At 58.2% G+C, this 12,550-nt stretch overlaps 1 protein-coding gene across 1 annotated transcript in view; it reads right to left on the reverse strand.

Moving 5' to 3' along the window:
* The window catches only part of Cotl1 (coactosin like F-actin binding protein 1), a 32,755-nt gene extending 21,040 nt beyond the window's left edge, over window positions 1-11,715 (reverse strand). The window contains exons 1-2 of the mRNA XM_046434868.2: window positions 11,474-11,715; window positions 11,139-11,221 (exon numbers count right to left, since the gene is read on the reverse strand). Of these exons, the coding sequence (XP_046290824.1) occupies window positions 11,139-11,221; window positions 11,474-11,550 (160 nt within the window). The 5' untranslated portion in view covers window positions 11,551-11,715. The remainder of the gene's footprint in view (window positions 1-11,138; window positions 11,222-11,473) is intronic.
* Between the last annotated feature and the right edge of the window lie 835 nt (window positions 11,716-12,550).

Genomic DNA, 12,550 nt, shown 5'->3' on the forward strand with positions numbered 1-12,550 from the left:
GAGGCAGTGGGAGGCAGGCTGGGTGCAGAGAGGGACGACTACGGCCCGAGGCTGGTGAGTGGCTGTGGGGAAGGCAGGTCTGAGAAGAGGCAGAGCTTCCCCTGGGCATCAGCCACCAGGGGGTGTAGAACAAAGGCCAAAGGAAGAGGAGACCCAGCCCCTCACGGAGGGCCACGGACCCACACTGGGCCCTGCTCCGAGTGGTCTTCTGGCCCCTCAGTCACCCTTCGCCTCTTTTCCTTTACAGATGTGAAACTGAGGTGCCCTCCACACGCCATGAACCTCGCCCTCGCCGGGCCGAGACTCAGTGGGTTCTGGTACCTCCACGAGGTCACACTCTGTGACGCACTCACCAATCCCTGCCTGGATGGAGCTCCCGGTGGTCCCTGGCTGTGGCCAGAGGGTCTCCGGTGCACACACTTGTTGGAAAATGCATGGAGTCAGCCCAGAGGGGGCGGCATCCCAGGGGTAGTTCAGAGCAGCCAGGTTTGGCCAAGCCAAGAACAGACGGGGCAGCGCCCCAGGTCAGGCCATGAGAGCCCCGTGGTGAGCACAGGCCCCCGTCTGTCCCCTGCTGGGAGGGCCCAGAGGGTCTGAGACTGTGGGACCACCCAGGGGTCCCCCCAGGGCTGCCCAGCCTGAAGCCAGGTTCTTTCCCCACTCCCCAGAAGCCCCAGTGCCCCTGGCCTGCCCCGGGCAGCGGCTTCTTTTATTTGCCATTCAGGAATAATAAGCCCCATTTTATGAGCAGGGTGCAATTACAGCCAGAAAAAGGGAGACCCTGACTTCCAGGTCAGCTCAGATGACAAGGGGCTCCCTGCAGGCCCGAGTGGGGCAGTCAGAAGTCAAGCCCAGGAACGGCAGGGCGTTGAACAGCGGCACTGCCCCAGGACCTGGCGGGTCTTCCCCTTCACCAAGGACCAAGACACTGACACCAAAAAACAAAACAGAAAAAAGTGAAAAAGTGCCACACTCACCCCACCAGGGACGCAGGCACAAGGCCTGTCCCTCGGGGTTCAAGGAGAGAGCCTCATGCTCTGGGCTCGGCTCTCGCGGGCTGTGTCTGCAGGTGTCTGCAACAGCAGCATCAGGAGCCCAGCTCTGTGCTGTCCAGCAAGTGCCTGCACATCTCTGAGCTCAGTGTCCTCGTCTCTGAAATGGGGGTGACAGCAGGGCCTCCCACTGGCCTAGGGTGTAGGTTGAATGAAACCATGAGTAGACGTGTGGGGCAGGCAAGTGACATCCATGTCCCCTGGAGCTGTGACCGTGACCTCACTCAGCAGAAGGCACTTTGCGGATGTGGTTGAGTCAAGGATCTTGAGATGGGGAGACCGTCCTGGATTATCTGTGGGCCCAGGGTCATCACGAGGTCCTCAAGTGAGGAAGAGGGAGGCAGAGAGTCAGGACCTAGAGATGGCATCGCGAGGACGGGCAGCCACTGGCCAGGCCAAGGCACACGGTGGCCTCTGGGAACTGGCAAAGTCCCCTGAGCAGATCCTGCCCTGGGGCCTCCAGAGGAGCTGGCCAAGCCCAGACCAGAGAGATTCCTGGCCTCCAGAACCGCGAGGTGGTCGCTCTGTGTCGTTTCAGGTCACTAGGCTTGGGGTACGTGTCACAGCAGAGTAGGATCCCGATGCTAAGGCCTCGGCTGGCTCCTGGCACGAGGAGGCTGGCGGGGCCGCCCTGTGGTCACTGGCAGGTTAATTACTGGGGAGGAAGCCCACGCCGCACACAAGGCAAAACAAGAATAAGTGCCCGGGGGAAGGGAGATGGCCGCACTCAGTGCGGAACTGAGAACGGGATCTATGGCAGGTGGCTTTCAAGCTGCACCGATGACATGAAACTTTAAATGGCAAGAAAAAACCCCCGGCTTTCAGAAGCAGGCCTCTGGGGCCCTGCTGCTGGCCAGCTTCAGAGCTGGACAGGGAGGCTAAACGCATAAAATTAAGCAGAAAGAAGAACAGCGAAACCGGGCTCTCGGGAAGACCTGGGCCAGGCCCAAGGCAGCCACGTGGCCGGGTGGCAGCCAGGAGGCTCGCGCTGCAGACACTGAACAGGAACAGGATGCCGGGCCTTCTGGCGCGACCCAGCTCTCAAACGCTTCAGGGGACTGTCACTCCTTATCTCTTGTGCAGACTGCAGGGCTGTTCCAGGTGCAGAAGAACAAAACAGCCCAGGTTCCAGCCCAGAGAGCCCAGGCCCCCGGGCGCCAGCGTGCACCTGTGACCTTGGTGCTGCAAGGTGCTGCAAGTGGACCCCTCCTGACCCTGGGCCCCTGGGCACAGCCCTCCCCTGGCTTCAGAGCAGCTGGGCATACAAGGCCTCAGCCTCGGCGGGCTCTCTGCCCTGCTGTGGGCCTGTCTCTGAAACCTTGGCAGCTGCTGACCCCACAGACACACCTGGAGCCATGCAGACCTGCAGCCCCTGAGGGAGCCCCTGAGCCAGTGGGGGACACGAGCGGATGGCCGTGGTGCCATCCTCCTGTGGGTCCTCCCAGGCACACACACCCTACCCCACCCCCAGTTGCCAACTTACACAGGGCCCTCCCTGCACCCTACCTCCTGCTTTTGGGTTCACCTCCCAAATGCCCCACTGACACCCAAGTCCTGGCCTTGGGTTCAGCTGTGGGGGCCCCCTACCTAAGGACAATGCAGGTGAGAAGGGCAGGACAGGTGGGCAGAGGGTGGCCAGGGTTCGGGAGAGCCTTTCTGCCAGAGCTGTCTACAGGGACCCTGAGGCACGAGGCTGGGTGACTAGCCCAAGGTCCCATAGCTCACGTGTAGTCCCACCGAGAGTGGACCTGGGCAGTACAGGTCTCTTCCCGAGACACAGACATAGGATGGCATGCCAGCACTTGCTGGGAAAGCCCCTTGCCAGGCTACGGCCCCTGACTCAGGCCCCTCAAAGGGACAACAAACACGTCCCTGGGGGAAGGAACCTGGGAGCTCACTAACCAAGAGGTCAGGGACTCTCCACCAAGGACACCCCCCAGGGGACCCAGGTTCCCCACAGCACCTCCCCACGGAGGGAGGAACACGCACAGCACCGGCACATGCGGTCAACACCCTGAAGGTACAGAGGGCTTCGATGCAGTGGAGAGGGTGACATGGTGGCCACCTGTCACCCCAGTGGCCACCTGTCACCCCAGCGGCTGAGGCAGGAAGACCACAAGGTCCAGGCCGCCTGAGTACTTAGCAAGACTCCAAAATTCAACCAAAAAAAAAGAAAAAAAAAAAACCCGTAAAGTGCTGAGGATGTAGCCCAGAGGCGGTGCAGGCCGGGTCCATGCCCAGCGCTGCACACGCACACAGATGAGGGCTTCTGAGCAGGGGACCTTTACCCTGGGCTTTGACAGGTGTCTAGAAGCCCACGGGGAAAGCGTGGTGGAGGAAGCCCTCAGGCAGAGAGGGGACCCCAGCAGAGGACAGGAAGGGAGAGAGGATGGCGGCTCAGAGCCGGGAGACTGAGAGCAGCAGGCCAGGTCTGGGTGCAAAGTCCGCCTTCCCCTAACTGCAGTGTCCAGCAAGGGCTTGGGCTCTCCAAGGACACAAGGTCCCGTCAGTGAGGTGGAGAGAACGCCTGCTCCCCGGGTCCGGGCCTCGTTATTCCCTTACAGATGGAGAACCTGATGAGCCCAGGCAAAGCACCCACGCAGTGCCTGGATTTGGGCACCGTGAGGTCAGAGTTGTGTGTGCTGGGACACACATGGGAGGGCCAGCTGGCCAGCGCCGGCACCCCGCGTCGTGTCTAAGCACTTGGACCCGAGGGGGTAAGCCACAGAATGCTTGTGGGGGCTGGGCACACACTGGAGTGAAGCTCTGAGAGCCACCTCTGGCCTGGACTCCCGTTCACAGGGCCGAGACGGGGCTGGGCAGCGGGGGATGCTCAGGGCAGAAGTCCTGGAAGAGACAGCCATGGTCAAGGGTGGAGCCCAGGAAACAGAGGCTGCAGACTTTCAGCCCAGGGAGGGGAAGGGGAACCGACAGGGGGAAGTGAGAGGAGAGGCAAGAAAGGAGAACTGAGCCGTCGCCACAGGGGCAGGGCAGGGGCGGCATCTCCTCAGCAGACCACGGTCACCCACAGGGGCCGGAGGGAGGAAAGTGGAAGAAAGACAAAGAGCCGCTGGACTTGGCCATGAGAAGATGGCCACAGCTGGGCACGGGGCGCCATGCTCCAGGGGCCCCAGGACACGGCAAGTGGAGAGGGGCGGCGGTGGGGCCTCTGCGGCACCTGTGAAGTCTACACAACACCTTCACGACATTCCCACGACCCCTGAGAAGCTTCCAGAAACGAAGACTCAATTCAGCTCATCTTTATGGGACTCCTTTTCTGGCAAGGAACACTGTACTTGTCAGAAGACGGACACCTACCAACCACGTCACAGGAGACGTGGCCACAAACACAGACCAGGAGCGGTCACAAAGCCCCCACAGTCTGTGACACAACAAGATTGCACAGTGGGGCTCAGGGCGTCCCGGAGACAGGTGAGTGGGGGAAGAGGCCATGGAGACCGAATCCTGCCCCAAACCGCAAAGGCCAGGAGCCAGCAGCCTTTCATGGCTCCATTTAATAATGATAATCCAACATCACTTCTGGCCCCTTCTTCAGTAGACCATGAAGGGCCTGCGCTTCACAATGTCCCAAGCAATGCCACAGACTCACAGCGACCTTAGGCCCTGAGGCCAACTCTCTCCTCCCTTCTCACCTAAATTCCTGAAATCTACATGCTCAGAGGGGAAAAAAAAAAAAATATTCAAGTGTGAGGCCACACAATAGAGACCACCAACTGTATACGTGTTGTACTGCTGTGTGCGCAAAGTGTGTCCTTCACGCTCCTGGCCCTTCTAGGCTGTCCTCAGGGTCCACCCCACCACTCTGGGGCCTTCTCATCCAGATAGGGCTGACCCCACCTCCAAGGGACGTCACCCAGGCCTGTGCTCACGTACATGGTGTCCCTCCTCCCAGGCCACAGAGAGCAGGGCATGGGGCTGGGGGCACAGTACAGGAGCAAGCCCTTCCCTCGGCCACGCCAGGTGGCGGCTAGGCAGCCTCTCTCGACATGCCTCCTGTCACAGGGGACTCACCCCCTTGTCTGAGGTCTTCCAATCCAATTTGTGACTGTTCATCCCCAGATCCTCTTAAAATCTGTGCCTGACATTTCTGCTGTTTAACTCCTGACCACACAGGGCCAGGGTGGAGGTGGCATGCCAAGGAAGTTCACAATTTCCAACGACAGCCCCTCAAGTACCTGAGGACACTACTCACGTCTCCCAGAGGCCTCCCTCCTGTAGCTGAAATATACCCAGCTTCCTCCACTAGTGCTCACACGAGGGGTTTCTAATTCCTTGCTCCTCCGGGATTCCCCCCTCTCTGAGTCTATGCCCAGCTGTCTCACCTGGAAACTATGGGCAGGGCTCTTTTAGATGGAAATAACAGAGAACCCACACAAGCTGGATAATTTAAAATAAAAATAATCATTGGCTGATGAAAGTGAACAGTCTACTTCAGGTAGATTTCAGAAAGAGCTTCAGGTGTGTCTGAATCCAGGAGTGTCAACCATGTCATCTGGTCTCCGTCTGCAACCTTTGGCTCTGTGTGTCCTGAGTTGCCAGTTTCTCTACATAGATGGGCCCTGTGAGCTCCAAGCCTTCATTATTCTCACCAGTTTATATCCCAGAGAAAGATAAAGTCCTGTACAAAGTCCCAGGACCGAACATGATCCCCTTGCCTTGAATCACTTGAGCCCAACCTTGAACTACAGTTAGCAGAGATGTGCCTTGCTGATTGGTCAGGTCTAGGTCACATGCTCCCCCAAGGAGAGGAGCAGCCTCAGCCCCCTGGAATGACTTTGGCTGAGCAGGATAGCTTTGACATGGAAGGAAGGCTCCCCCCTCCCCCACCAAAGGATAGGATGCTGCGTGAACAAAACTCTCAATCCCTCCACCTCTGCAAGTGATGCTTTGGGCTGAATGAACACTCCTGGCTGAACAGAGCATCTTGGGAATATCACCTGCACCCAGATATCATCCAGCCGCCACAGGACACCTACCCGAGATGGAGCTTCACTGATGACAAGACCCACAATGGATGCACCTTTTCCAGGGACCCCCCCCCTTCCTCCAGCTCACTCCAGCCCACCCACTGAAGATGCCACGTTCACTCAAAGCCACATTTATTGAGCCTTTGAGCCAGGAGGAGCTCCACAAGCTTCCTCCGTATGACGTCACTTCTCCCTCTTACAGATGCAGAAACAGAATCAGGAGACCCGGCCAAGGTCACCCAGCACAGCCAAGCTACAGTTCCAGGAAGACACTTTGGCTCCTTCACTGATGCTCTTCACCAACCAGCTCTAAAATCTACACCAAAAAAACTGGACTCCTTCCCAGATGCCTGGCTTCTTTCCAAAATAAAACTGCTTGCAACAAAGGCTTCCGGGGTCCCTCATCAGAGGACTGGTTAAACAATGTTGCACTGATGAGAGAACATTTTGTGGCCATTGTAAAGGGCTCCAAGGAAGAGCACAGGAAGACAGGAGGGATGCTGGGAGTGAGGGTTAACAGGGGAGGGAAGCTGGTCCAGACCCTAGTCCATGATCCTGCTTTGTAACAGAAAATGCATGTAGAAAACTATATCAAGACTACAGATAAAAATGGGACCCACGGTTCACCCTGGGTGATGCCACTGTCAGCTTCCTGAGGACAGGGTCTTCTGGGCTCCTGTCTATACCCTGGGGGCCTAGAGGGGTCCCCCTCCCAGCAGCTACTGATGCACACTGAATGGATCCTGGAGCAAGGGAACAAGCCCGCAAATACCTGAGTGGCAAAACCGTAGCTGGGCCGATCTTGGTGTTGTTCTCTTCTTTGTGTGCAGTCTTCACCCTGAGCATTCTACAGGGACATGCACTAGACAGCACGGAGACAGAGCCCGAGCCTCGCCTCGCCACCAGGCACGACCTGGGAGCCCTTCCCAGGACAGTCTGACAGAGCCCACGTCCAGCCAGCCCAGCCCACACCTGGCCCTGCCCTCACCCCCTGCCTGCTGACCGCAGGGACCCCCAGCCCGCCCAGCACCTCCTCGCCTCCCGGCTTCTGGGTTCCACTGACCCTGTGCTCTACTCCACATCACTGAAAGTCCACAAATACGATGACAACCACAGTAGGTGACACTTGTGGAGTGGAGCTGCTGCCTCGATCCTCCTGCTGAACCCCAGTGCTGAAGGTAAACAAGTCACCTGCTCCAGGGTACCGGGTGCAGCTGAACCCGTCACCGCCCGCAAACTGCTCCCCCAGGGCCTACGCAGCCCCAGGCTGAGGGTCCAAGTGTGTCCACGTGGAGCCAAAGGCCCATGGCATGCCAGCCTACTGTGCGCTGAGAGGGGCACTGGCCAAAACCCTCAGGATGGAAAGCACAATACATCACAGCACCACAGGGTAAAATACTTCTAGGAAGCAGAGTAAGGACAACTGACATGTGGCACAGGACAGAAGTCCCCCTCAGGGTCCCCATTTCACTCACAAACCCTGAGGCACAGGGAAGGACACACGGGCCCAAGTCCACACAGTAAGGGAGAGGCAGAGCCAACCTGGGTGGGCAGTTGACATAAAAAAGGCGTGGCCTCCACAAGGGGGTGGGGCTAAATCCATGGGCTAAGAGGGCAGAGGAGTTCCACCCAGAGGAGCCCCCCCTGATCCAAGGCAGCCAGGCAGGGGTCCGGAGCCCAGCTGCAAGTGCACAGGGCGGGTGCCACACTGTGGGCAGGAGGTGCTGCTGGGGACGGGGCAGAAGGCTGGAGGGCAGAAGGGGGTCTGGGGTCTAGGAGCCCAGTGAGCTGATGGGGGATGTGCTGTAGGGAGATTCACTCCAGCGATGGGGGATGGGGTGGAGGAGCTGCAAGTCGAGGAAGGTCAAGGGTTCAGAGCTGCGGGAAAGAGGAAGAAGGGGGAGGGCCTGCCGAGGCGCCTGCTGGGGTTTGCCCGCTCTTGCCTTTGAAGCCACCGCCCCACTGTCCCCTGGTTTGGGCGAGGCTGCTCCTCCCAGGGGTGGGGCTGTGATGCAAGTGGCCACTTGCTGTCCCAGGGAGTGGGTTGGGATGCCATGACCTCCGCCAGGCTAAGGACAGGCCCTCCAGAACCCTGAACTCAGGCAAAGGCTCGCTAATGCTCCACCACAATGGCTCTGCCCGCGGGGCGGAGGCTGGAGCAGCTGGTGGCCATCTGTGTCACCACTCAAGGAGAACCCACCCCAGTGGCCCTCAGGAAGGGGGACAAAGAAAGAGGACTGCAGGGGAGAGGAGGCAGGCTCACCGAGGCGGCTTGTGCCCGGCAGCTCCCAGCACAGAAGCTACAGCTGGGCGTCCTGCCGCGCTCCTCTGCCAGGCTCCTACTGCCCTGGCAAGGCTTCCAGGGGTTCCCGGGAACTGGGCTGGGCACAGAGCTATGACAGAGGAGGTGAGAGCACAGGGGTGACGAAGGAGGGGCCAGGCCAGCCCTGGACCAGGGTCAAGGCGGCAGGGCAAAAGGCCCCCAGTCCTGCTACAGGAAGAAACAGGAGGGTGAGGCAGGGCGCTGGCTTCCAAGGCCAGAAAAGAGCCCGGGGAGGATCCGTCTGGGGAAGGATAGAGCCTGAGAGCCCCTACCCAGTTCATGCAGGGAGAAGCCAGGTGCTGCTTCTGAGCCTCCAGCCGCTGCACACCTGGGGAGAGGTGTTGGGAAACAGGAGCCTGTGCCAGGAGGGATGCTTTCTTCTCAGGCCTGCCAGACACCTGGCAGGGATGTGGGGCTCCCCATGCATCACAAGGGAGCAAATGTGTCATTCGTAAATCACAGTCTCTCAAGAGGTGAGAACTTAAGCCTCTTCCCTAGAGGCTAAGAGCATGGGTTCCAGAGCCAGCCCAGCTGGATTCAAGTCCAAACCCTGCCACTTTCCAGCTGTGTGATCTGAGTTTCTGCATCTGGAGAAGGAGAACTATTGTAGTACCTGCCACACAGAGCTGATCTGAGGCATAACCAAGATAAGGTAGTTAAGTGCAGTGGCTGGTATGTAGCAATGGCCAGGGAGGTTTACTAGTTGGAGTTCTAAGTCCACAGTCAGTGGGTCATGAGGACTTGGCAGGGGAAGGAACGTGCTTTTTCAAGAGGAACAAAAGTAGACAGGACAACCAGGACGTGCCTATGTTTTGTCCAACAGATGGCTGGGGAGCGAGCAGACTCCAGCTGAAGCAGATGAGCCTTCAGATCCTGCAGCCCATTCACAAGGATCAACAAGCAGCAGGAAAAGCATTTTTAGCTCCCAGACAGACACTCCCCACTCCCATCCCTGCAGAGTGTGAGCAGAGGGCTCAGCAGAAAGCCACAGGCAGCTGGAGGAAGGAAGTGTCCTTGACCACCAGAGTAAGCCGGGTGCCCAGTGGCCAGGAGCGGCTGCGGGGGACCCACGGGCAGGATGAGGTGCTTTCTTCCTCTATCACCTTCTCCCTCTCAGTGGAGAAAACAGTATCCTCAGAGGCAGGACTCCGATGGCAGAGGGGACGATGGGTGTGCAGTTGGAGGAAAGCCACTGGATTTAGGACGAGGCCAGCAAAACGCAGCCTCAGAGCGGGCAAGGCCAGAACAGTTGCTGACAGTGCACAGGGCAGAGGAGAAGGAGTTCACACTTAGTCCACTTTCGAAAGCATTCACCAAGGAGACAGGAGAGAGTCAAAGGCTTGCCTTGGTCCTGCTCTACCCTCTCTCCGCACTTTGTGCTTCGGATATTTTAAGCAAATTATTTAAAAAAGCAATGAATGAATGTCTAGAGACAATGCTCAAGGAAAAATTTTAGAAAACAGTACATTTACTTACACCCCCCCACACACACATACACACACACACACACACACACACTCTCTCTTAGTAAAGCCCTGTCCATAGTAGACACTTCATAAATACCCTTTGAATTGAAGTAAATGCAAAATATTTCAATTAGGAAAGCAGTTAAGGAAAGAAGAAGCCACATGATCCCTGGCACCATTTGCTACTTTCCTCTATTTCCCAAATAACCCTACAGTTTGCAAAGGCACCATCCTGAGCATCTCACACATACTGACTCCATCTGGATGACAGTCTTATGGCAGATAAGGAAACCCAGGTCCCCAGAGGTCATGTATCCTGCCTAACCTACACAGCTAGGAAGTAGCAGCTCTGGGATTCAAACCCACACCCCGAGGTCCAGAGCTCATGCCCCAACCTCCAGGCCCTAACCAACCTCCAGGCTGTGCTGCCTTTGTCTAAAGCCTGTTTCCAACCTTAAGACCAATGACTGGGAGGGAATCACATCCCCCAGCTCCTTCAGGATCCTATTACCAGTGAGGCTGAGCCTCTCCCCTCTACTGAGGGGCTTATGGCGAGCCACACCACCTATTCTTTGCTTTCCCGGTTCACACAGGGAGCACACTGCACTCACAAATCTTAAGTATACAATTTAAGGATCATTCACTTAAGTATACACCTGTGTAACCCCCTCCAGATCAAAATATAAGACATTTCCAGCTCCCAGCACCTCCTCCATGCCACTCCCCACCCCATTCAGTAGCTCTGCACCCTAAAGGTAATGGCTATTTGGATTCTTCCCACTGTGGGTTAGATGTACCTCTTCTAGAATTTTACATAAATGGAAGCAAATAGCATACATTCTTTCCTATGTGGCTTTATATTCTTCAAGTTAAGAAGCTCATACATAACCAGGACACATGGTTGTAGGAGAAAGGACAATGTAGCTTTTCTCTCTCCCGCATGAAACCCCAGGAAGGCTTCCGGTTTGGATCACTAACCCTACAAAGAGGATGGTGGGTTGGGTTGGACACTGGAGTTTGCAAATGTGTGAGCTGACCCTGGAAAACCAGTGAACCACAGGGGGCAAAGGAGAGGAGAGGAGCTGCCTGGAGAGGGTGCTGCCGAGTCAGGATATCGAGCAGGTCACTCATACCGCTGCGGGGTCCAAAGAGGGAGAGGCTTTATGAGCCTTTAAAAAGCTCAGATCCGGTGCCTCCAACAGATCCCCAGAGGCGCCCAGGACCCCCACCAGCTCCTCCCAGTTGGGCCTTTGCGGATCCTCCCCCAGGAACTGACAATCTCCCCAAAGATCGCGAATCGCTCCCCTACCTGTGCACTGTTGGATGAAGTGCTGGTACTCCGCTCCCTGCTCCCCGGGGACGATGGTTGAGCCTTCATATTTAAAAGTCACCCTTTGGGTTGGGAGAAGAAAAAAACACACACATCAGCGCTGGCGGTTGCAGGGTGCAGCGCTTCCAGCAGGCCAATCTAGGAGATGCTCTGGCCAAGGGCCCAGCGCTGGCTTTCCACGCTGTCCTGGAATAAGGATGCAGAAGACAGCAAGGGATGACCCTTAATCCGTCCCGTTTGGAAAACGGTTCGACGCACCAGGCCCCTCGAAAGCTCGGGGAGCGGGGCTTGGAGATCAATGAAAAGTTCCTCACCAGATGACTGCCGAGTTGTCGTCGCGCACCAGATTATACGCCGCCCGGCAAGCCTCCTTGTCGATCTTGGTGGCCATCGCAGCGGGGCTGCAACCAGAACACTGCCCGGAGCGACCGAGCGCGCCCCGGGCCCGCTGCAGGGATCGGAGCGCGGCGGGAACGCGCCGAGGGCGTGCTGGCGGGATGCAGCGGCGACGGCGACAGCAGCGCAGCGCCAGCGAGCTCCGAGCACTGAGGCGGCTCCGACTGCCTACCGAGAGCGCGCGGGGATCGCAGGCCCGGTCGCCCCGCCCCTCCCTTGCTATTGGCTCCAAGGGCGGCGGCTCGCCCCGTCCCTAGTTTCCATTGGTCTTCCGGCCAAGGGGCGGGGCGCCTTCAGTCTTCAGCGGCCAATCCCAGCCACGGTGGGTGGTGCAACCCCGCGGGGGGTGGAGCAGGGGCCTCTCGACGGCCGGTCCTCCCCCACCCACCCGCTCTCCTCTCCCCTCCCGCAGCCCTTCCCCTCCTTTCCTCCCAACCACTCCTCGAAGCTCCCTCTCCCTCGACTCCTTTTCTCCCCATTTCCGACTCCCCAACCTCTCGGCCTCCCTCACCCTTCTCTACTCCCTCCTCCTGCCTTCTCTCTCCTCCTACTCCCTCCCCGGCTCTCCTCCACCCCGTTTGCTCCCCCTCCCCTTCTTCCTCCCTCCCCTTCTCCTCCGCAGCCCCTCCTCTCCCAGCGCATCCCACCCGAAGCCCCTTCGGCCGCCCCTCACCTCCCTCCTCCCCAGCTCTCTTCTCCCTCCCCCTCCTCTTCTTCCTCCTTCTCTCCCCCTCCTTTCATCTCCCTCCTCCTCACCCCTCTACAACCTCCTCCCCCTCACTCCTCCCTCCCTCCCTCTCCCCACCCCCTGCCCCCAAGGCTGCAGGGCCTTAGAGCCCCCCCCCCCCCAACACCTCCAAGTGGATGACATAATGCCGCAAACCAGAGGAGACGGGCTGGCCGCTGCCCCCACCCCAGTGTTTGGTTCTGTGGATTCTGGGTGGGGTGGGATTGGAAAGAACTGAGCATGTTAAATAGGAGGGGGGAGAAAGTGG

The sequence above is a fragment of the Marmota monax genome, unplaced genomic scaffold (assembly GCF_021218885.2).
Source record: "Marmota monax isolate L192 unplaced genomic scaffold, Marmota_monax_Labrador192_F-V1.1 WCK01_AAM20220418_F8-fsc00024, whole genome shotgun sequence".
Classification (NCBI taxonomy): Eukaryota; Metazoa; Chordata; class Mammalia; order Rodentia; family Sciuridae; genus Marmota; species Marmota monax.